The sequence below is a fragment of the Oncorhynchus tshawytscha genome, linkage group LG08, assembly GCF_018296145.1.
Source record: "Oncorhynchus tshawytscha isolate Ot180627B linkage group LG08, Otsh_v2.0, whole genome shotgun sequence".
In the NCBI taxonomy this organism is placed as follows: Eukaryota; Metazoa; Chordata; class Actinopteri; order Salmoniformes; family Salmonidae; genus Oncorhynchus; species Oncorhynchus tshawytscha.
This window is the reverse complement of record NC_056436.1, coordinates 61,921,978-61,946,935: the sequence shown is the minus strand read 5'-3', so window position 1 is coordinate 61,946,935 and position 24,958 is coordinate 61,921,978. Positions and strand designations below refer to the sequence as shown.

The following is a 24,958-nucleotide window of genomic DNA, read 5'->3' as shown; positions in this document are numbered from 1 at the left end:
CATCGAGGTGTTAAGATCACTGTAGTTGCCGAAACATACCCGTAACGTAAAACGTGAGTGACAGCCGAGGTAGGCTATGTCTCTCCGCTGAAGTCGGCAAACATGGGCTGGATATAGCTGCAAGTACATAACTGAATATGAGAGGCTTCAGCATTCATTATCGCATAACATCATGTTGCTACTTGCTAATACTGCTAGTTTGTCTTTGTGCTACAGTTAAATCGTCTCATCTGCTGAGTATCCAACTGGAATGCTATGGATGTATTTGATAAACATATATTTTGTCAGTCATGCTGGCAAAACAAAGTCACATCTGTCCCAACTATAATGAGGTGGCTATCCCAGAGTCAATCGGCTACGTCTAAAAGAGAAGTCAAATAATCTCCCTCGGACTCCAGACTAGTTACTTGCTCCCGGTCAATGGACTGCACAGCCCTCATGCACAAAAGAGACGCATCCGTGTGTCAAATCTATATGCTTTTGGTGATGCAGAAAATACAGTCGACGAGCGGGGTCGGTTTATTCCACTAGTTCAACTAATCGAGAAATTGGTTCAATCTCTATAAAAACAACATATTCACGCAAAAACTCCGGGCATCCTACTCGCCCAAAGAGATTGAGATCATAAAAGGAAAGGCCGACACTATTGCCTCTCAGGTGATCAGTCAAAACATATACACATGATCAAAATGGAACCAAATTTATCCTTGATTTTTGAAGCGAGAATTATGCGATAGCAACCAGCATAATAGGCTACAAAGCATGCATTTCCAATATCTACAACGAAACCACTGACTCGAGAATGTATTTTGCCTTACCAAATACTTACATCGTTCATCCGCACTTGCACGATACCCTACTTGCACAATGTGGACAACTACCGTCACATAATCTTGCCAACATCAATCGATAGCCAAATATCACGGAACAAACATTCCAAACTCCAATGACCATATTATTTAATCAATCCATAGACCACGAGGTACAGTGTCCATGACGTATTTTACTGATAAATAACATAATTGAAGAAACGAGGTAAAGATATAATGTTGGACTGTGTTGAATAGGCTGAAATTGTATGAGGGATACATTGCACTTTAGCTGACTGTTTCCTTTGCTCATTTTCTGACGAAAAGTATTTCAGAACTAACAGAGGGTAGGGCAACAATCTACACAGAACTTGTAGATGGATACTGTAATGTGCACCATACACAATAAGGAAAACCAAATGTAACTCAGGTTCAAAATACCACGAAAAAATGTCAGATCGCTGCGCAGCAAAGTCTCCGCGAAGCCACTATTGGTCTGCACAGTGCTATGCATGTTTAGACAGGCTACTGTATTTATCTCCGGCCGTGCGACACAAAATGTTGATTTGACTGTCTTTCATCGGCCCTTACCGAACCGCTTCTGTGTTCAAAGACATGCATGAGTCCGACCCGAACCGAGTCGTCTCGTCCCCGATACTGAATAAATCGAAGGGTACTTAGCAAGCAAGATAACGATGTCAAATGGCACAAACAATTACAAACCCGTTCGTCCAGGGTGTAAATGAACAGTATATATCGCGGCTCCGGCGAGAATCAAGTCTTTCGTTCTTGTCGGTTGCTGTTCACTAATCTCGACGGTTTTCGGTTCTGAAAGTCCGGGGGGTTTTGTCAAGACAGTCCGTACCGTATCTCGGTCTACGGTCTGGTGGGAGAGAAGGGGCAGAAGGTGGACTGATAGTCTGGGATTTGTAGTGTTTGGCTACCCACGCGCAAACTATACAAATCCTGTGGTGGGAGGAGTACAGACTGCAAGTACCAGCATGCAACGAAGTACTCCAGCCGCTCAAGGGGAAAGGGGGATCGCAGCGGTGCGCTAAACTGAAAAAGCTTACCGAAGTAACAAAGTGAAAATTGACATTTTCATCATAAAGACACCGATTTATAATGAATGAATGCAGGAATAACAACCATTCATAATAATCCAATGAATGGAAGTATCCCTGCGGATGGTTGCTTTGTGGACTAAAGAGGGCCAACAAAAAAAAAGTGAGAGGTATTGGTTCAAAGGAATTAACACGAGGGGGCCGAGATCCTGTCGGGTGTGTGAAGGGGAAATACTCACATTTCACGGTTTAGTTATGTTATGGAGTCCCCATCATTATCATACTGTAGCCTTTATGGATTTGATGTATGGTCAAAGAATATAACCTTGTTGTAGGCGGCAGAAATCTATTTGGACAGACTTTCATATAAAGCATAAAACATTACATTTTGATGAAAAGAATTAGGAAAAATATGACCACACTATATTATCACCCCTCGAGGCCCAGTTGTACACGCCCTGCTTACACTACTTAACAATGCACATTGCCCCTCACTGCCTCTCCTTTGACAACCAGGCCTCCAATTAACTTGTACTTCAAACATCCAAACACTGACCTTGATCAATGCCCTGAATTACAACCCCCTTTCTCACCTATTCCAGACATCCACCTTAAATTTCAATCCCCTCCCCAATCATAATCCTAAATGACTGATATCCAGAAATGCACAATTTCCCCATCTCACACCCCACATCTGTCTCCCCTCCCCTATATCAATTGGTACTGTTTCCTGTATGTTTATTTACCTGGTCTCTCCCCCACTCTCTTTACATTGACCTTTGCTGTCCTCCCAACTCCTCCACTTCTTTAATGCCACTGTCCCTTCCTTCTCAAATTCATTCATACAGTCACAGCACAGCCTATAGGGCCTTTAGTCCCTCTTTGCCCCATCTTGCATGGTTATTCATTTCTTCATCACTGTGCTGATAGCTTTATCTGTTAGACAAACATTCTGAGATTAAAATATATTTCTGAGGATGAATGGTTCGAATAAATTCACACTGTGCTTCATGACTGAAACAGGGAAAATTCCAAATATACACTGTGTGTACAAAACATTAGCAACAACTGCTCTTTCCATGACATAGACTGACCAGGTGAATCCAGGTGAAAACTATGATCCCTTATTGATGTCCCCTGTTAAATCAACTTCAATCAGTGTAGATGAAGGGGAGGAAACAGGTTAAATTAGGATTTGTAAGCTTTGAGGAAATTGAGACATGGATTGTGTATGTGTGCCATTCAAAGGGTGAATGGGCAAGACAACATATTTAGGTGCCTTTGAACAGGGCATGGTAATAGGTGCCATGCGCACAGGTTTGTTTGTCAAGAACTGCAACGCTGCTGGGATTTTCATGCTCAACAGTTTGCCGTGTGTATCAAGAATGGTCCACCACCCAAAGGACATCCAGCCAACTTGACACAACTGTGGGAACCATTCGAGTCAACTTGGGCCAGCATCCCTGTGGAACGCTTTCGACACCTTGTTGATTCCATGCCCGATGTATTGAGGCTGTTCTGAGGAATGTGTTCTTAATGTTTTGTACACTCAGTGTTTATGGCAAACTCTTTCTTTACATCGCTCAAGAGTACTCAAATAACACAAGGGTGATTTCCTTTAGAGGTGCATCACATTTGATCATTTCAGTCCCTGATCAGTTTCATCATTTGAAACACATGACAATTGTAGGCCATGCAAGACTGTGTCATTCTAGAAATATACTACAGAAGGTGAGGTGAATCAATGGTTTTAGTTTTTTTAAATGTGCATGTGTTGAGTAATTCTACCTTTATCTTATATAATTTTGGCACTGTGTCCCGCATGAAGGCCTTTTAACTGAGAATTATCATGACGATCAATATATCTGCATAAAATAAGACTGAGACATGCTTGATGTTTTAGAAGTGTATCAGCCAAGAGATTATTATTTCAACACGTAAAGTGACCTTACACGTTTCTATGACAAAATATTATGATAATAAGCACTCAACTCATATAAGCCGTTACAGGTGGTAATTAACAATGAACAACACATATATGAAGTAAACTAAAAGTTTTGGAGCATTGATGAATTGTTTTCATAGAGTTGTAAAGAATGCTGAGGTAAAATAGGTGTGAATGATCAAGGTTCAACCAATATAACACTGATTGCAAGTTTCAATGAGTGTCAGGTTATCTGGATACATCTTACCATTAATTTGAACAGGCACCTGTCCTAAAAAATACATTGGAATGTTTGGAGACTTGGGAGATTTAATAAGGCTGAGAACCTATAAGTTGAATTACCTTGCAAGGTCAAAATGGTTAGAGACAGGTCTCGAAGCCTGGGTTGTTTTGCTTAATGCAGAATAAACACAATAGCCTACCCCAAAACATTCAGCAGCCCACTCGCTCTTACAGTTGATATCTAGAGAAATGTGCCTTTGGCACATGGCTTATAACAATTTCGTCTATCTAGAATCAGGCCGGCGCGGGACTCTTACCTGCATCATAGCTTATGCAGGTAAAAACGAAGTAACCATCTGGAATAGAATATCACCGAATTATGAATATAATATAAATTCCGTTATAGCAAATGTCTAAATATCAGGTAGTCTAAATGATGATGGAAATAAACATTTATGTTGGTTGTTTAACAATGACCTATTTCTTCACTGTCTCCCGGCCGCAGCCGTTGCAGCACAGTGATGCACCCCCATCGGACGGACACACGTTCGTCTTTCAACTATTTCGCAGGCTTCATCTCGGTGAAGATATCTTTCGGTGTGTAGGATAATTTGCCCATTTCCCCACACCGTTCACTCGCGAACAGCAGTGAGTGCTGCATGTCGGCGGTCAGCCTAATATTGACATATAGCCAAATATCAAAATAGGACAAATATACACGTCACACCGCCCGAGCTACATAATAACACGCCTGATTTTGAATGTGCCTTCCTATAAGCGGAACCAGGTTGTCGACAGTGTTCACATTGCATTGTGTCGGAGCGGGGGTTACCCAGAGACCTCAACGACAGAGCGAAAGCAATCCCGGTAGTGACCGGCTGCTCGGGGCTTCTCCAGTTATCGACGAGTTTTAGTCCCTGCCACTACCAGCGGACGTTTGAAGCTATAGGTTCAAACAACTTAAATACAGTGGATTACAGTATTCCAGTGTAAATCTGACTGGTGATCAAAACAATCACACTTAAAACAGCAAGTTCACAGTGAATGAAGCCACAGTGTTTTGTTGAAGGCCTTGTGAAAATGACCGTCGTTCCCTTTCAAAACGGGGCTTCGGCTACTTTGAGTACATTTGGTCGATTTGTGGAATATTCTAACGCCTTATCCAAACAACCTAGGCCAGGGATACTGCCCCTATAGAGTAGGCCTAAGGCATGTCCTGTCACGTCTGAGTTCGCGGTTGCCATTACCTGGTATAATGTTTACGACGATTATGGAGTAAATCATCCTAGCCTATACCATGGAGGCAGAGAACAAGTTGGAGACGATGCTCTGAGTTGGCAGGTTGAGGATGCCACTGAGGTGTTAACTCATGGCAGATGGACAATAATATTATAATAAAATACAGTGTGAAACTAGAATTCACTTTATATGTTTCAAGGGATGTAGTAGCCTTAGCAAAATATAATATGGATCACTGCCTACTGAGACAGGATTTCACCCCAAGAAACATGTGACATGTTTATCATGACACTTGAAGACGTCTTTACATTACCAATTGCACACCTTGAATACCTTTAGACAGGTTTGTTATGGTCTGTACATGTATTTACAAACTTTACTGTACACAATTACTGACAGCAAAGTTTGGGAGAGTTGACTGTTGCCCTCCATGGCGTAGTACCCTGCCCCCCTTAATGCCCCCTGCTCGCCAGTACGCCTTTGTTATTAATCGCATGGTATCGCACCGCCTTACCTTGCGCTCCAAACTGCCCTCGCAAAGCTTGCAAATAGAGCCTTTCACACCGCGACAAGTGATTGCTTGAGACTTGGTGACTTCTGTAGGTGTCACTAATATGAATTTTTGGTAGAATAATTCCGGAGTGAAATTTTGACTTCTCCTCGCGATCTTCCCTCATCGCCCGTTTTCAGAACGCAGCAGCTGGAGATGAAAATCGCGCACACTGGGTCCTAGCGCCGACAGAGGCCTAGAGGTGCATAACAGGTGGTGACCGTAGTCGAGCCTTTTATTATATAATTGTAAATTCCTTTTCAAAACATTGACATCTTTGGAATCATTCTTTTCCAATAATGAATAGGTCTACCACTACAGCCGAACTCTGGTGGCCAAAGTGGTGTTTTGGTCGCATGCTTCCAAGTGTGTGTTTTTCTGAACCATCACTAGATAGCTGACAGAGTGGTAGTCAAATTACAAATATGACAATCGTACTTGTAATATGATGTCATATCATATTATCATATTCCTATATAATATTTGGCTACTGGATATTTCTTCCTGAAAATGATATGTACATTAGGAAAGTTACTAAACTATAACAATACAATAATTGTGCCACTAATGTGGGATTTTCTTCTCCAATTAAATGCATAACACATGACCATCCTGATGATGACGTAAAATATTTTTGGTGTAAAAGTATAGGCCTATTTCGTTATCATAAGGGTTTGTACATGGCTATATACTGGTACTCCCTGTATATAGCCATGTTATTTTCAACTTCGTATATATAGCCATGTTATTTTTTACTCCCTGTATATAGCCATGTTATTTTCTACTCCCTATATATAGCCATGCTATTTTCTACTCCCTATGTATAGCCATTACTCGTTATTTTTATTCGTTATTCACTGTGCCACTATTTCCATATATTTTTTAAAAATCTTATCTTTAACTGCATTGTTGGAAAATGACCCGTAAGTAAGCATTTTACTCTTAGTCTACACCTGTTGTCTACGAAGCAATTGATAAATAACATTTGTTTTGGAGTGTCCATTTTCTTCATTTTTTGGCAAGTTAATATTGCTATTTCCTATATGTCAGCAGTCGAGTGCCCTCGATGTTGCTGTCATGTTTACACTAATTGGCGATTGCAAAAAATTGCGATATTACAATGTGCTGCGAAGAGAGGACAGACACTTCGTGAAGTTACTTTGGATTAGAGACCTTACACTCGCTGCAAGTGACTAGAGCGGCAATCGAAGAAGCCAGTCAAGTAGAATGTAGGTAGACAACCAGTTTTACCTCCCGGTAAACGCGAGCCCTTTCGATAGCCTGTGTTGTGGTCACGAGGGTGTCGCACTGCTTTCCTCCACTTGTACAAAACAGGCGACGGAAATGGATAACAGTTTTTCGTACCGTACCAGCACGAGTTGGTCCGACGAACCTGTTGTATAGAGAGCCTGTCAAATGTTCTCCAATTTATACAAACGTTATTGTAGGTACATTCACAGTAAAATAAATAACCAAGTGCCTCAAATTATTTCTACAGATCCATATCACAACCAATGCATTCCAGACATTCCGGAAACATGATGTCAGTTGAGTCTGTTAAAAGTTTCGGTTTTGCACAACATTGTAAACTAAAAAACTATGGATCCGCCTCAAAGAGAGATACATCGGTGCGGATTAACTGTGGTTTATTATGGGCCAGCATTTTAACGTTCATGCATTGGTTACATTTGGTCATTTTTAGATCGAGTTCACATTTGGTGACTAGTATCCCTTTCTATGCCGCAGGTGGAGCTGGATAAAAGCAGAAATGTAGCTATAATACTAACATAACACAACTCAGCAGTAAACCAAATATCTTGCCATTGCAAATGCAGTTGCACACACGACTGCACTCCCCGCCATTATAGACCATTATAAAACTGAAATTCCACGCTTGTCTTAAAAATTAATATATAAACATCACGTAATATGTCTAACAGTTAAATACAGATAGTATAGATACGATATTCATCGTAATGAGAAACATTAAAAACGGGCAAGACGTCTTCGTCTATAATACCTTTGCATTTGACCAATGAATTCAGTTGGTTCCATAGTGTAGTGGTTATCACGTCTGCTTTACACGCAGAAGGTCCTGGGTTCGAGCCCCAGTGGAACCACAAGTTTTTGATGACCCAAAGAAAACATTCAATGCTCTATACTGATACAATTTTTGACTGATAGCTTTTTTGCCAACTGAATGTAATACACTCATCACAAACCAATATCTAAGATCTATTATCTAATGACAATTTAAAACATAATTGAAAAAAATTCTCAGATGTTTACAGATTTATTTGTCAGTCACTAGTCTACATATCAGTTACCAAACCTACTATGTAATACATTACATGACCAAAGGTATGTGGACACCTGCTCGTCAAACATCTAATTTCAAAATCATGGGCATAATGGAGTTGGTCCCCACTTTTCTGCTAGAACAGCTTCCACTCTTCTGGGAAGGCTTTCCACTAGATGTTGCAACATTGCTGCGGGGACTCACTTTCATTCAGCCACAAGAGCATCAGTGAGGTCGGGCACTGATGTTGGGCGATTAGGCCTGGTTCACAGTCTGCGTTCCGGGCTCTGTGGTCAGGGCTCTGTGCAGACCAGTCAAGTTCTTCCACACCAATCTTGACAAACCATTTATGTATGGACCACGCTTTAAACATTGTCATGTTTAAACAGGAAAGGGCCTTGCACAAACTGTTTCCACAAAGAGTTGGAAGCACATAATCGTCTAGAATGTCATTGTATACTGTAGCGTTAAGATTTCCCTTCACGGGAAAAAAAAAAAAAAAAAAAAAAAAAAAACAGCCACAGCCAATTATTCCTCCTCCACCAAACTTTACAGTTGAAACTATGCATTGGGGAAGGTAGTGTTCTCCTGGCATCTGCCAAATCCAGATTCGTCCGTCGGACTGCCAGATGGTGAAGTGTGATCCATCACTCCAGAGAATGTGTTTCCACTGCTCCAGAGTCCAATGGCGGCGAGCTTTACACCACTCCAGCCGACGCTTGGCATCTGCTCGGCCAAGGAAACTCATTTGATGAAGCTCCCGACAAACAGTTATTGTGTTAACGTTGCTTACAGGGGCAGTTTGGATCCTGTAGTGAGTGTTGCAACCGAGGACAGATGATTTTTATGCACTAACTGCTTCAGCACTCGGTGGTCCCGTTCTGTGAGCTTGTGTGGCCTACCACTTTGCGGCTGAGCCGTTGTTGCTCCTAGACGTTTCCACTTCACAATAACAGCACTTATAGTTGATCGGGGCAGCTCTAGCAGGGCAAAAATTTGACAAAATGACTTGTTGGAAAGGTGGCATCCTATGATGGTACCACGTTGAAAGTAACTGAGCTCTTCAGTAAGGCCATTCTACTGCCGATGTTTGTCTATGGAGATTGCATGGCTGTGTGCTCAATTTTATACACCTGTCAACAATGGGTGAGGCTAAAATAGCCAAATCCACTCATTTAAAGGGGTGTCCACATACACTACATGGCCAAAAGTATCTCAATAACAAACAAGCTGCCTATTGTAAACTGCATTGTATTAAACTCTTGATTCATGATGAAATCGTTAATCATCACAATTTATCTGATAAATGACACCTAAGATGTCCAGGCAGGCGACATATTTCAGAATGTAACATGAAATCTGTCATATGGCATAATACTGTAAATATCATGAGGTCAAGCTTTGACCTTGTGATATTTTAAAACAAACTGATAGCCTACTCACATCTTGTCTGTCCAGTGTGACCAATGTTTCTTCACTCCAGGTGTTTTGTTGCATTGCTGCAGTCCAGGTAACCTGCACTGAACAGAAATGCTGTTGTCAATTATTTCGCAAGAGACCACCACATTAATAGCAATTAAAGTTGTAAATTATTGTCACACAATTATTGTCATCTCAAATATGCTTGAAAATATGTTTAATTTCAAGAGGGAGAATACCCTATTACAAAGTTTTAGCAACAATAACATTATACCCAAAGTAATGTATAAGATTGTGGTAGTATAACTGTTTTTTCAATAGATAGAAAGTACCAGTAGTTACAATAATTTAATCCTTGTGGACTAAAATAAACAACCAATGTCATGATCAAACAATGTTTGTTTTTCATCTTGTTTCATCATGTTTTTCATCTTCAAATGATGGCGCAGGTGATGACTGCTGTCTTATCGGCTCTTAACCAACCATGCTATTTTTTGTATATTTTTTTGCGTTGTTCGTAACTTGTTTTGTACATAATGTTGCTGCTACTGTCGCTTATGACTGAAAAGAGCTTCTAGACATCAGAACTGCGATTACTCACCTCAGATTAGACAAAGAGTTATTCTTCAATGAGTCGGACGGGAGAGATATACTACAGACACCCGACCAAGCCCAGATCTCCGTCATTCACTGGAGAAGGAAACAGAGATTTGGCGGAAAAAGATCAGGGTGCCATGTGAGGATCAGGCGACGAGTAGCTAATCTGCCTTTGCCTTCTGTCCTGCTAGCTAACGTACAATCGCTGGAAAATAAATGGGATGAACTAAAAGCACTGATATACTACCAACGGGACATTGAAAACTGTAATATCTTATGTTTCACCGAGTTGTGGCTGAATGACAAACATTAAGAACATACAGCTGACGGGTTATACACTCTATCGGCAAGATAGAATTGCAGCCTCTGGTAAGACATGGGGCAGGGTCCTATGGATATATGTAAACAACAGCTGGTGCACGATATCTAAGGAAGTCTCAAGGTTTTGCTCGCCTGAGGTTGAGTACCTCATGATAAGCTGTTGACCACACTATCTACCTAGAGAGTTTTCAACTGTATTTTTCGTAGCTGTCTACATACCACCGTAGACCGATGCTGGCACTAAAACCGCACTCAATGAGCTGTATACCACCATAAGCAAAGAGGAAAACGCTCATCCAAAGGCGGCGCGCCTAGTGGCCGGGGACTTTAATGCAGGGAAACTAAAATCAGTTTTACCTAATTTCTAGCAGCATGTTAAATGTGCAACCAGAGGGAAAACAATTCTAGACCACCTTTACTCCACACACAGACGTGTACAAAGCTCTCCCTCGCCCTCCATTTGGCAAATCTGACCATAATTCTATCCTCCTGATTCCTGCTTACAAGCAAAAATTAAAGTAGGAAGCACCAGTGACTCGGTCTATAAAAAAGTGGTCAGAGATGAAGCAGATGCTAAACTACAAGACTGTTTTGTTAGCACAGACTGGAAAATGTTCCAGGATTCTTCCGATGGCATTGAGGGGTACACCACATCAGTCACTGGCTTTATCAATAAGTGCATCAAGGACATCGTCCCCACAGTGACTGTACGTACATACCCCAACCAGAAGCCATGGATTACAGGCAACAACACCATAATGCCCTCAAATCTCATCACTAATCTAAGGACCCTGGGACTAAACACCTCCCTCTGCAACTGGATCCTGGACTTCTTGAAGGGCTGCCCACAGGTGGTAAGGGTAGGTAACAACACATCCGCCACGCTGATCCTCAACACGGGGGCCCCTCATGGGGTGCGTGCTCAGTTCAATCCTGTACTCCCTGTTCACTTATGACTGCACGGCCAGGCACGACTCCAACACCATCATTAAGTTTGCTGATGACACAACAGTGGTAGGCCTGATCACTGACAACGATGGGACAGCCTATAGGGAGGCGGTCAGAGACCTGACCGTGTGGTGCAAGGACAACAACCTTTGTTGTTATTTACTGCTGCTCTTGAATTACTTGTTATTCTTATCCCTTACCCTTTTTTTAAGGTATTTTCTTAAAACTGCATTGTTGGATAAGGGTTTGTAAAGTAAGCATTTCACTGTAAGGTCTACGCCTGTTTTATTCAGCGCATGTGACAAATACAATTTGATTTGATCTTGTTAGTTAGCACCCCCTACTGTTAAATCGGTTCTTTACAGGGTCCCAGGGCTTTCCAAGAGGTGAGGTTGAAAGTCAATATATATAAAAAATATTTAAATAAATAAAAAGAGTTCTTAACAGGGCGTGTTTTTTTTTTTTTACCCTCGCAGGTGTCGTATACAAGACTCTCAGGGCTGTCTTGTAATACGGATTTGAGAACCCACTTCTAGCTGATGCAGGATGATATACTTGCCAATTTTGCTAACCACAATGCACATTCTAACTTTCTCAAAGACTTTCTCCCCTCCGCCCTAATAAATGTCATTCCATAATTAGTATAGCACATGACTAAAGACGGGCTTCACATTCAATCGTTGAATTTGATCAATCCTGCAGGTAGTGACCAATTCTCCATTGTCAGGCATTTCTAAAATAATTTTGGGAATAAACAAACTATGAGGACATCATTTTAAAAAGCCAGCCATTCATAAACTAAGCTCAACTAAATTAACATGTTTGCCCCTTTACAAAATTAAACAATGACTGAAACTAGCTTGCAAACTGCTAATAACATATTTGCCACTGTCTGATACAGTAAAGTTACTGTTAGTGTGATACTGACAGCTAGTGGTAGTCTGGCACTGTACTAGCCAGTCCACGTGGAGGAACCATCTAATAATTCAAAAGGTAAACTAATATAGCTAGCTTGTTTGCAAAATTGGAATAGATACATATTGCTAGGTGTAGAATAGTTGACACAAGTGTTGAACTTAAATTATCACTTCAAGCTCCTTGTCTCTACTAGGAAGTTAGTTAGATAACGTTACCCCAAAGATTAGAATAACTTTCATCTGTGATTGGACTGTAACAGTGTAAATTAACGTTAACAAGTTAGCTTGTCAGGACTAAGCTAGATAACATATGCCTACACATATCATTCGTTTCAACTTTAGCTACTTACCAAATAATAACATCTATACATTCTGTGTTCGCACACTTGACTTGTTTAGCTAGCTACATAAACACTTGCATGAAGCAGTTAATAAAAAAATATTCGACACTAGAGGTCTGAACTAGAACTTTCGTGCGCATGCAAAACGTTACGCACTGCAACAAACGACGCCCCCTAGTGGACAAAGAGACCTCGGTGTTTTCCCCGCCAAATGTGAAGTCATGTATGCAAATGTAAGAGTAAGATATTTGCGTTTATACAGTACGTTTATTGAAATAGTTTATTTTATGTGGACAACATTGGAAACCTTTAGCTCCTTTCATTCATTATATAAATGACTCCTCATTGCAAGGAGAAATGAAGGATGCGTTTGAAAATAGGCATTCAAACGAGGCCCACTCATAAACCGGATGGTGTTACACTTTAAAGTGTAGAATTTCCTTTTGCCACACCGTTATCATTCCCGAAAATGGCGACTTTAGCAGCTGCTGCTGTTGTTGCTGCCGCTGGCAGAGATCCCGCTGTTGACCGTTCATTGCGCTCTGTCTTTGGTACGTTTATTTATAGAGTAATACAAGTTGTTTCAAAGGTGTATATATGCCGGAGAATACGTTTGTACTTATATGACCGCTAGTCCAGCGAGCTGGCTAGTTCGCAAAATGCGCTAATGTAGCGTTAGCTAGCTTCCTTTAGCCAACGCGTTTTCACTGAAATGTTTCCAAGATCTGTATCAACATTTTTATAGTATGCCTCACGTTAGCTAAACTATTAATCTCTGTCAGTATCACGAAACCTAAGCCAGAATCAGGGTTGACGGGAGACGTTGACATATGGCGATTCCTCTAAACCCATAATCTAGTTCACAACTGTGGTTTACTATACATGTAAGGTAATCAGTCAATTGAAATGAATTCATTAGGCCCCAATCTCAGGATTGCACATGACTGGGCAGGAGCATAGCCATGGGTGGGCCTGGGAGGGCATAGCCATGGGTGGGCCTGGGAGGGCATAGCCATGGGTGGGCCTGGGAGGGCATAGCCATGGGAGGGCATAGCCATGGGTGGGCCTGGGAGGGCATAGCCATGGGTGGGCCTGGGAGGGCATAGCCATGGGTGGGTCTGGGAGGGCATAGGTCCACCAACTGGGGAGCCAGTCCCAGCCAATCAGAATTCGTTTTTCTCCACAAGGGCTTTATTACAGATAGAAATACTCCTCAGTTTATTCAGCTGTCCTGGTGGCTGGTCTCAGACAATCCCGCAGGTGAAGAAGCTGGATGTGGAGGTCCTGGGCTGGCATGGTCACACGTGTGGTTTTTAGTCCGGGTGGATATACTGCCAAATTCTCTAAATTGACATTGGAGATGGCTTATGGTAGAGAAATTAACATTAACATCTGTGGCACAGCTCTGGTGGATATTCCTGCAGCCAGCATGTCAATTGCACACTCCCTCAACTTGAGACATCTTTGGCGTTGTGACAAAACTGCACATTTTAGTGGCCTTTCATTGACTCCTGCATAATGTGCACCTGTGTAATGACCATGCTGTTTAATCATCTTCTTGATATGACACACCTGTCAGGTGGATGGCTTATGTTGGCAAATGAGAAATGTTCACAAACAGGGATGTAAACAAATTTGAGCAAAATAAGCTTTTCGTGCATATGGAACATTTTTTTCAGAGATTTTATTTCAGCTCATTAAACATAGCACCAACACTTTCTTGTTTATTTTTGTTCAGTATAGTTAGTTTGCTAACACAGGTTTACACTTAGCTAGCTATGTGTATAGCTAGTTAGTTATATATCTTGCTAATAGTGTCATAATTATATCACATAGCTAGCAGTGCTGTCTGCAGCAGGTGCTTAGCTAGCTAGCTAATTTGCTGTTGTTTCACAGACAACAGTAATGGGAACTAACAGGTCTGGCGCTTCCAAAATCGTTAACTAGCCAAAGTCCTGCGATCCAGGCTGTGTATGCAATTTTTTTCAGTTAACATCTATTGTTATCTATGTACCAAGGATTCTTGTATTCTATAAGTTTCTCCACAACTCAGTCAAATTTCTGACTGGAACTCTTACTCAATTTCCCAGTGGGAAACATTCCATATGAGGCCACAGAGGAGCAACTGAAAGACATTTTTTCGGAAGTCGGTCTCGTTGTCAGCTTTCGGTAAGTGAGTAGTCTTAAAGTGTCACTCTGTCTCCTTTTTACCCCATTAAACACCAGATTTAGCCCCCCAAATATATTTACCAGCTTTCTGGTTGAGCTATTTCTGAGAAACTTCCCATCACCGAAGGAGAATCTATAACCTGGAAGGCCTTACCAGTCGTTATGGGTTGTATAATGTGTACGGTAAAATAAAAGTTGAGATCAGCATTTTATGAAGTGGGCGCTCACAAGTCCTGGTTCTCCGTAGTAGTTGCCAGGCGAGATTAATGCAATATCCCAGATTTTTGTGAACTCTGGAAATGTTTGATATAAATGCTTATTTTCACACATTTTGTAACCTGTACCAACTGGTAAGGCATTCCGGATGGTAATTTGCCTTCTGTGACAGGAAAAGTTTATCGGAAGTAGGTAAACCAAAGAGCTGGTAAATGTTTTTGGGGATACAGGACCTAGCCTTCAGCGACATGAGCCCAGGTCTCCCCCGGAGGGAAGGGGCTAGCTTTTATGATACCTGTGAAAATGGTTTGTAAGCCAAGACTTTCTTCTAGGTTGGTGTATGATAGGGAGACAGGCAAGCCGAAGGGATATGGCTTCTGTGAGTATCAGGACCAGGAGACGGCCCTCAGTGCTATGCGGAACCTGAACGGAAGAGAGTTCAGCGGCCGGGCTCTCCGTGTCGACAATGCTGCTAGTGAGAAAAACAAAGAGGAGCTCAAGAGTAAGTATCCACGGTTGCGCGCTATTAACCACACTGCAGTGCACTATTAACCACAAAGAGAATTTGAAGAGCGGATGGGCCATGTTTTGCTGCTCAATAATTGATAGAGATGTTAGCTTTCAGCACGACTCTTAAGACATATCTTCTGTTGTCGTCCCCCAGGTTTGGGGACAGGAGCCCCCATTATTGAGTCTCCCTACGGGGACAACATCATGCCAGACGAGGCTCCAGAGTCTATTAGCAGAGCTGTGGCCAGTTTGCCCCCAGAGCAGATGTTTGAGCTCATGAAACAGATGAAGGTGAGTCTGTTCTCTCTATAGACTCTATGCACAGTGACTGCTGCTGTTTTCCCAGTATCCTTGTATTGAGATGGTATATAATCACATTATAGCAGGATAGTTAATGCTCAGACGATAATTTGTGGATAATCCAAAGACAAATTAATTGGAATACATTGGACTCACATTGTGGTGTAATTACCCCCTCCAGCTGTGTGTGCAAAACAGTCCCCAGGAGGCCAGGAACATGCTGTTGCAGAACCCCCAGCTGGCCTTTGCTTTGCTGCAGGCCCAGGTTGTCATGAGGATCGTAGACCCTGAGATTGCCCTGGTGAGACTTGGTTATTTTGAAGTATTGTTTGACTTGGGTTAGGTGGAAGCACCAGTGTTGTGGATGTCTTACTGACTTTAGAGCATAGCTGGTCAGAGGCTTTTCTCTTTGAGCATGAATACATTCAGAGCTGATATTGGTCGCACATGTTCTCGTCGAGAGAGGTGTCAACGTGTAACCTGAATGTTCCTTTGTTTGTTTGACCCCCGCTGCAGAAAATGCTTCACCGTCAAACCCCAGTGCAGCCATTGGTTCCCAACAGTCAAGCTGGGCCAGTGCCAGTGGCCAACCAGCCTATTCCCCCAGCCAATGCTCCAGTCTCCCAGTCACAGCCCATGGTGAATCCACTTTGCAGACACCTTCACACACTGGAATAGAATTTAGATCAACTTAGGTCATCTGGCTGTTTTCTAAATCTATTAGATCAACCTACACAATCTCTAAAGCTAAATCTAGGATCCACATTTAATATTTATTTTTTGATAATTGTTACATGATGCATGTCTGCTGTTCCCTGTGATAATGTCTGGTTGTGTTTGCTGGTCAGCCGGGCATGCACATGAACGGAGCTCCTCAGATGATGCAGCCCCCTCCCATGGGTGGGGGACCTGGGCCCATGCCAGGACAGGGACCAGTGGGACCACCAGGTAAGGAGATACACACACACAGCCTCTCTGTATCTGGAAGTCAAAGGAGCACCCCAGTTGTGCTTCCCTTTGCCATTTCACCCCAGGCGGGATGCAGCCACGTATGATAATTCCTCAGGGAGGTCCCGTTCTTATCGATAGGTGACAAGGTTATCTAACATACCTGTGTCTACAATTCAGCTTTTTTTTTTGGGGGCGCATCACCATCCACCCACCCATCCATTCCTGGTCAGTGGTTCCAGTGCTTCAATTTAAATATTTTCCGATTTTAAGTCTTTGCTTTATCACATTTTGCCCTCTGATTTTTATTTTCATGTCTTCCTTTTCTCCATTGCTCTTTGTTGACACTAGGTGGCAGTGGGAACTAGTGGTTGAAGAGCTTCAGGACTGGGGTTAACTATGCTTATAGCATTGCCGTTAGAAGCATAACGTAATGGATCAGATATGATTGTCCAACTATGTAGATATCAATGAGACTTTTTTAGGGTGTACTGAGGTATATTTCTTCCTGCAATTATTTGTTTAACATTTTTACCACTAAATGCACCTCATCCACTTCAGCCATCCATATCAGTTACAATTTAGTGCTGCTCTCTATATGCTCTGAACTGTTGCTATGAAGTCTGGTCTTCTCTCTGTCAGTGTGACATGTGATGGTGTGCTCCTATGTGTTGCTGCTTTGCTCTCTGAGTTGTGTGTCTCCTGTTCTTTTCACTTAATGCTGGCTCAGGAAACCTCCAGCACTCACCCGTAGGATCATCTGGGCAGGCTGCTATCGAGCGACCTCAAGGTATCACCCTAACCCTAGGCTCCGGCCTGCCTCCCGAGACTCCAGCCAGGCCAACAGGGCTGTTATGATCTGGCTACAGCCTGACGACTGGGGCTGGAGCGCTCTTATGTCTTATATTTGCTATGTAAAACACAAGGAACTTTTGAGGGCAGAAGTTGCACGTCGAACTTGAGGAACATCTCATAAGAGCAGTAGTTGAGTTGGCGTCCTGTCAGAATAAATGCATTTAGGTAATTTATAAATGTTTTATTAATCTGACTGGTCATGCATAGGACTGTTGCGGTGACCGTATTACCACCACAACGGCTGTCATGAAGGCAATCAAATTCCACTTGACCGTTTAGTCACAGTGATTAGGCATCTCCAAGCTCTGATGCTGTTGGACATTAATAGCATACCAAACTTGCTAACTGGCTGGTACTCAGCACGCTTGTCTCTCTAATCACTCCGACGTCAATGCAAATGTAATCGAAAATCTAATCAATCGCTTGATGAGAGCCCATGAGCTCATGTGGCGCAACATTTCTATATGCTATGCAATTGCATGAGAAAACAAAGTGATGGCCTCTAGTAAAGAGAGGAGGATCCCATCAGCTTTCTATAGGCTTTAATATATTTATTTCTCAACTTTCCTGATATTAAGCACATTGCTTATTTCCATAATTATGAACCACAGGAAAAGCATCCTCCATTCGCTATTTAAGTCCATTTTCCGCTGCCCCTGTTTTGATACAGGTGTATAATGGTCCATTCTATAAAAAAATGTTTAAAAAATATATATAATTCACACGTGTATATGTAAAGACCAGATTAAAACAAGATTAGTCTGAGGGGTGACAATATTAGCCTATCACGTGTGAATTATATATTATCACCTATGAATGTTGCCCATCATAAGAAACAATGCCCCTAAAAAAATATAAAAAAATCGATTTAAATAAATGTATAAAAAAAATCTTCCGAATCATAGTTGCACACCTCATGTAGCCTAAACCATGGGCCTTTGTTTGGTGAAGGTTTGTATCACAACAAAAGTGGCCAGAAAACGTCTTAAAATGAAGCACTTTAGGATTTACACCCCTTGTAAAGCGGATTAACTGGCATACATAAACAGCGCGTGAGTTTAAAGTTTGGGGAATATAATTTTCACCATTAAAAATGCACCTTTTTATAATAAAAACATGACATGCATAATTGCATTTGCGGTCACTTTTGATAATGGTATTTTCCTGCTAATGGAATATTCGCGTTTATAGCCTACTACCATGTGCGTTTATAATGTGAAGAAATGGCCTAATAGTTTATCAACATTTTTAAGCTAAACGTTCTGATCTGTTGCGTCGCCCACATTGCGTAAAAAAGGTTTTTGGATGCTAGTGGTTGTATCAATTTGGGATCTATCGCATCCCACAACTGTCCCAGACTATGTTTGGAATATTTATTTATTGCACAGAATAGGTCGACTTTTTTGTATTATGGGGGATAGTAGATTGGCAGGCTAGTGCTTTTGCTGTTCGTTAGGCCTGCCGGTGTTGGCTGACAAAGGAAATGTGGACAGTTCTTCCAAAATCTTCTATATGCACCTCGGAATTGGATAAGGACGCGCGCAGTTGCGTCCCTGAAGTCTGTCATTTGTAGCCTGTGAGAAAGACCCGATCGATCACGCGAAGGAGAGCGATGTGAGTGAGAGGTGATTCGGAACGCAGAGAGAAGGACAACGGCCACTGGCGGCAAAAGTAATGCTTTTTTGGGGGGGAACTAGCGCAACTAATGTTACATGAATAACTTTAAATTAAGCATATATGAATACCTATTTCTTTGTTAACCACTCAACACAGAATAGCACATCGCACTCCCTCAAATCGTTTTGGAGAAAGTATCCTTTCTATTTTATTCAGCTTTGTTCAATTGTGTTCTTCATACTATAAAATAATGCCATGGAATTCTAAGCAAATATTGTCTACTAAATTAACTAGTGTATGCCATAACCAGATCAGGGCCTAACATAAGGACAACCGAGTATGCTATTCTGTTCTTCTGAAATAGACTACATTTTCTTCATATCATGTTTCTTTAGACCTGTCTAAAATAATGGGTTTATTGTGATGGTGTAGGCTATATTACATGGATTTATTAGACTTTTTAAAATGTAGATGTTCCAAAGATCTGTATCGGTGGCTTGTAGGTTGTGTAGATGCTAAATATTATGTTAATTAACTGCCACAACCATAGTCATGCATACAATTACAGAAATATGGGTTTGCTTCAGGCTAACAATACCCATTGTTATAAAAACCTGTCATGTCATAGTTTGGGAGATGCGTTTGGTGCAACTGCAAATTCTGACTGATTACAAGGGTGATTAATGACTTGAGTGATTGCTGTAGTTGCACAATGTTCCTAAGAAGGCCCGTATGAACAAATATACATTCCATTTGGAGGAATAGGATTAATGCATTTCTTTTAGCACGTATTTGTGTTGTAGATGTTGACCTGCTGTTTTTGTAATTGCATGAGGACACCCCCGTGGTCTGTCTTATGTCACTAACGCATCTTCTGTTGACGTGACCAGACGTACAAGTAGGCAAACCACTTGAATGCAGATCATTTTCAAAGATGTGCCGTGCTCCTTTTGTGCGAGACCTCCCTCTTTGGTAGAGTACTACCCTGTTCCGCTGTCCCTCGGTCCTCTCCCTGTCTGTGGTGTGATGATGAGCGGTGTCGCTGCTGTGGTTAGTGTGACCTGTAGTGTCTGTCTGTAGTGTGAACTATGGGAGGGATGTAATATGACCATAGAATGAAGCATTACGGTGTAGTGAGTGATGTCGTGTGGTGTCCTTCGTACATGTCTATGTTTGACTGATGTGTGTTCTCCCCTCAGGACCAGGTGGTATCCCTCCCAGAGGCCTGCTTGGCGATGGCCCCAACGACCCCAGAGGAGGAACCCTGCTCTCTGTCACAGGAGAGGTCATCGAACCCAGGTGAGGGAAGAGTAGGGCTGTGGCGTCCTTATGCTGGTCGTCCTTATGCTGGTCGTCCTTGTGCTAGTCCTTATCTGGCTATGCCATATGGCTGTAGGCTACACTAGTTCATTTAGCAGGCAAGATTTGCTTAGAATTCCAGTGGCATTTTATAGTAACAACAATAAAATTGAACATAGTGTGCACATGCGGCTATTCTGTGTTGTGATTAACAAAGAAACAGGTCCACCATCATGCTAAATGTATAGTTACTTATTTAACTTTAGTTGTGATATGTTTTGATTCCTAATACATTATAAGGCTGCATGTTTCAACGAATGGTGATTTTGAAAAAAGTGTCATGAAAGGAAAGCACTTCGCACTGTTTCTTTTGAAGGCTGCACACACTACATCAGTCTCTCATTCACAATCTGACAAGCACTTGATAATATTCCCACGTAGTATTCTCAATTTTAATCTGGTCTTTACATTAGCCAACTAATGTGTGGAATTATTTTAGATTTAGTGGCCAACCTCTTAAAAAAAAAAAAAGTCTATAGCCTGCACTCGAATAGAGGATACCTGCAGTTACTTTTTCAATATGCCAGGTAGGCTACACTGTTTTGTCATTCTGAATGTAATAAATATAGCAGCATGAGAAAGCTGGAATCCACTTATTATATAGTGGCTAGTCAACTTTTCACATGCGTTTGTGCAATGACTGACTTATAAGAACACATTTCACTAGGCTCTGTAGGCTATGGGCTCTCAATTGGGATCTTGGGCCTATAGGCTACTGGTGTGTTCAAGACATCTGGAAAAATAAGAGGTAAAACCCTGACTCCTGTGATCTTCAGGTCGGAGCTATAGAAAGAGGCCCGAGTTCCCAAGTTGAAATTCCGAGTTGGATGACCCCAGTTGTCTGGAACACACTGAAGTCTGAGATTTCCTAGTTGTTTTGAAAGCCGCCTAATGTCTCGTGTTTCTTGACCCAAGCAAGCCTCGTGAGAGCTAATTTCATCATAGCGCTTTATGGTTTTTGCGACTGCATTTGAAGGAAACATTCAAAGTTCATGTCTTAAAGTAAAGATGGACTGTAATTTATCTTTGCTTATTTGAGCTGTTCTTGCCATAATATGGACTTGGTCTTTTACCAGATAGGGCTATCTTCTGTATACCACCCCTACCTCGTCACAACACAACTGATTGGCTCAAATGCATTACAAAGGAAAGAAATTCCACAAATTAACTTTTAAGAAGGCACACCTGTTAATTGAAATGCATTCCAGGTGACCATGAAGTTTGTTGAGAGAATGTCAAGAGTGTTCAAAGCTGTCTTCAAGGCAAAGGGTGCCTATTTTAAGAATCTCAAGTATAAAATATATTTTGATTTGTTTAACACTTTCTTTTGTTACTACATGATTCCATATTTGGTGTTTCATAGTTTTGATGTATTCACTATTATTCTACAATGTAGAAAATATAAAAATAAAGAAAAATCATTGAATGAGTAGGTGTCCAAATTTTGGACTGGTACTGTAAGTATTCACTCCCCTGAGTCAATACTTTGTATACTGAACAAAAATATTAACGCAACATGTAACAATTTCAATGATTTTACTGATTTACAGTTCATATAAGGAAATCAGTCAATTGACACTTTTGACTGGTACTGTATGTAGTGGGTCTAGCCTATAGAAAGCTGATGGATCCTCTTTTTAATAGAGGTCATCAAAACTGTTTTCTCACGCCATTGCAGAGCATAGCCTATAGAAATGTTTCACAACAGGAACACTTTATTCCATGCATCAACTAGCTGAGGTGGTGGCTCTCGCTGTGCAACAGGTTATTATTCTGAATGCCAGGGCTCTCGTGTTTTGATTTGATTTTCAATTGAATTTGTATTGAAGTCGGTGATTAGAGAGACAATAGAGCGCTGAGTACCGGTGGTAATATGGTCACCGTAACAGCCCTAGGGAAAAGCCTTAGACTCAGAAGCACCATTGTGTAGTTCGTAATTTGAATGAGTCTGTTGCATTCTTATAGCACCTCTCAATGTCTGAATTACTCTTATTCCGTGTTCTTTGTGTCCAGTCGAGGAGGAGGCTTCATCGGGGCCCCCCCACCACACCAGGGGCCCCCCATGCACATGAACCAGATGGCTGGAGGGCCTCCTCTGGACATGAGGCCGCCCCATGACATGAGAGGACCCCCCATGGGTGAACCCAGAGGCATGATGGGAGAGCCCCGGGGACCCCCCATGGGTGAACCCAGGGGCATGATGGGAGAGCCCCGGGGACCCCCCATGGGTGAACCCAGGGGCATGATGGGAGAGCCCCGGGGACCCCCCATGGGTGAACCCAGGGGCATGATGGGAGAGCCCCGGGGACCCCCCATGGGTGAACCCAGGGGCATGATGGGAGAGCCCCGGGGACCCCCCATGGGTGAACCCAGGGGCATGATGGGAGAGCCCCGGGGACCCCCCATGGGTGAACCCAGGGGCATGATGGGAGAGCCCCGGGGACCCCCCATGATGGAACAGCGGGGACCCCCCATGATGGAGCCAAGGGGACCCCCCATGGAGAACAGAGGTAACCAAATCACAGTATTATCAAGTCCAATTAACTTATTTTTCTCTCTCTCTCTTAGCAGACATTTTATAAGATGCATTTTTGCCATCATTTAGAACTATGTACAAAACAGGTTGACAAGCGCCTGTGCTTAGACTAGTTAGGTCTGATCAGCAATGAATGAGTAACCTGGTAAGGAATGGCTGTTTTTTCTCAAGGTCGGGACCCCCGAGCGGTGGACCCCCGTGGACCAGTGTCGGGCCAGAGGGTTCCCACTGCACAAGGAATGCAGGGCCCCTCTCCTCACTCCATGAATACTAATGCCCCTCCACCTGCCAGACCGGTACAGCCTACCTACAGCTAAGTCTTTACTACATTAGATGCTATGTCAATGAAAACTGCTCTAATAACTGTTTGTTCAGGGTCCTGGTGCACCACAGTCTGGAGGTAGCTTCAGCCCAGGGCAAAGCCAGGTGACCTCACAGGACCATGAGAAGGTGGGTGTGGCTTGTCACTGGTTCACAATGAAATCAAAATGCCTGGATAGATGGTTGTCTGCTGTCTAGAGAAACTGGACTATCAAGATTGACAAGGTCTGCACTACATTCTGTAGTTATTCCATGGGGAAAAAATCTGAACATTTTCACTGTAAACTAGTTTTAGCTGATAACTATTTTTATAGATTGGACTTTCCATCTCCATCATGCTTTTTGCAGTCTTTTGTTTTCACATTACTGTTATCTGATCTGAGAGCAGTGTGGTTCACCAGTCTGTCTATGATATTCTTCAGGCCGCCTTGATCATGCAAGTGCTGCAGCTGACCCCAGAACAGATCGCCATGCTGCCCCCAGAACAGAGGCAGAGCATTCTCGTCCTCAAAGAGCAGATCCTGAAGACCACCGGGGCACCCTGAATACCCCCACACCCATAGGCTCAAGGTAACACATAGATGTAACGTTGCAGAACGTATGATGTAGAACATATATGATAGACAGGGCATCGTGGCAGCGCTAGTCGTTGCATTTCTATCTGAACTATTCAGAACAATTTTACGTCACTGAATATACCATTGGGTTCTCAAGTGAGATAATTCCCCCTTTCCATGACGAGTGATGCGAGATTCCATTTTCCTTGATTAAGCGGTCCGTCTTCTCAGTGGAGATGTCAGCATGTTTTGCATTGTGGCTCAGTTGTGGAACACCCTCTAATGAATCTACATATGATCTCCCTGGAGAATACTGACCCTTCCTGGTTGTGTTTTCAAGACTGTCACAGGACCCCAACACCCCTGCCCCCTGTAACCTCGACATTGGATTGATCAGCACACGTCACCTCACTTCAAACATTTTGGAGATTGTTTTGTATTATATGGTCTTTTTTTTTTTAAATGGAAGTTTAAAGTGTTAGTGATTTGAAGAATGTCTGTTATTCTTTTGAAGGGGAAAACTTCATAGTCAGTTCAACTGAGAGAAGCGTTGCTGGATGTTACGTGATGCCCAACCCTTTTCATTTTGTGGCTGGAACCTGTTGCCTGTCTGGATATTTGTTCAATTAAATAAACATTTCAATAGAAACTATTCACAAATTTTTTTGCATTAAAGTATTTTATTCAGGTAAGATGTTGGTATGTACAGAAGAGGATTAAAGTGTCATTGTAGACTACAAAGTGATCTATTTGCTTATAAAAGAAACAGAATCAAGACCAAAAAGAATGTGAAATAATTGTGCAGGGTCAGAGGGAACAGGGAGTCTTCCCTGTTACATCATTGTAAGGGAAGTACACTTTATAAGAAAATCATTCCTATCTAATCTAGAACACATTCC

General features: G+C 42.2%; 2 protein-coding genes and 1 non-coding gene across 11 annotated transcripts in view; 2 read left to right on the top strand and 1 right to left on the bottom strand.

Moving 5' to 3' along the window:
- The window catches only part of LOC112256161 (BCL-6 corepressor-like protein 1), a 29,572-nt gene extending 16,754 nt beyond the window's left edge, over positions 1-12,818 (bottom strand). For 3 of the 6 annotated variants that reach the window (XM_024429189.2, XM_024429190.2, XM_042325733.1), the window contains exons 1-3: positions 12,681-12,818; positions 10,149-10,237; positions 9,572-9,643 (exon numbers count right to left, since the gene is read on the bottom strand). In XM_024429189.2, the coding sequence (XP_024284957.1) occupies positions 9,572-9,643; positions 10,149-10,234 (158 nt within the window). In that variant the 5' untranslated portion in view covers positions 10,235-10,237; positions 12,681-12,818. Of the gene's footprint in view, positions 1-1,532; positions 1,700-5,793; positions 5,984-9,571; positions 9,649-10,148; positions 10,238-12,680 lie in introns of those variants that run through there. The other 3 variants (XM_042325734.1, XM_024429191.2, XM_024429192.1) reach the window with 3 other exon arrangements.
- trnav-uac lies at positions 7,877-7,949 on the top strand. Its single transcript has one exon. It is a non-coding gene; the product is annotated as a tRNA-Val (tRNA).
- Positions 12,819-13,068: 250 nt separating the features above from the next.
- On the top strand, positions 13,069-24,719 carry LOC112256162 (cleavage stimulation factor, 3' pre-RNA, subunit 2). 4 transcript variants are annotated; one of them, XM_042325746.1, is made up of 15 exons: positions 13,069-13,222; positions 14,762-14,840; positions 15,389-15,558; positions 15,721-15,857; positions 16,048-16,167; positions 16,383-16,505; positions 16,715-16,814; positions 17,545-17,604; positions 20,486-20,585; positions 22,659-22,828; positions 22,874-23,155; positions 23,353-23,477; positions 23,557-23,631; positions 23,925-24,072; positions 24,400-24,567. In XM_042325746.1, exons 1-14 carry the CDS (start codon positions 13,141-13,143, stop codon positions 24,045-24,047), a joined length of 1,746 nt encoding a protein of 581 aa, XP_042181680.1. In that variant the 5' UTR covers positions 13,069-13,140; the 3' UTR covers positions 24,048-24,072; positions 24,400-24,567. The 4 variants fall into 4 exon arrangements, with proteins under 4 accessions (XP_042181680.1, XP_042181679.1, XP_042181678.1 ...); XM_042325745.1 differs by lacking the exon at positions 24,400-24,567 and adding an exon at positions 24,574-24,719 and having other exon boundaries at positions 22,659-23,155; XM_042325744.1 differs by having other exon boundaries at positions 22,659-23,155.
- Positions 24,720-24,958: the final 239 nt, after the last annotated feature.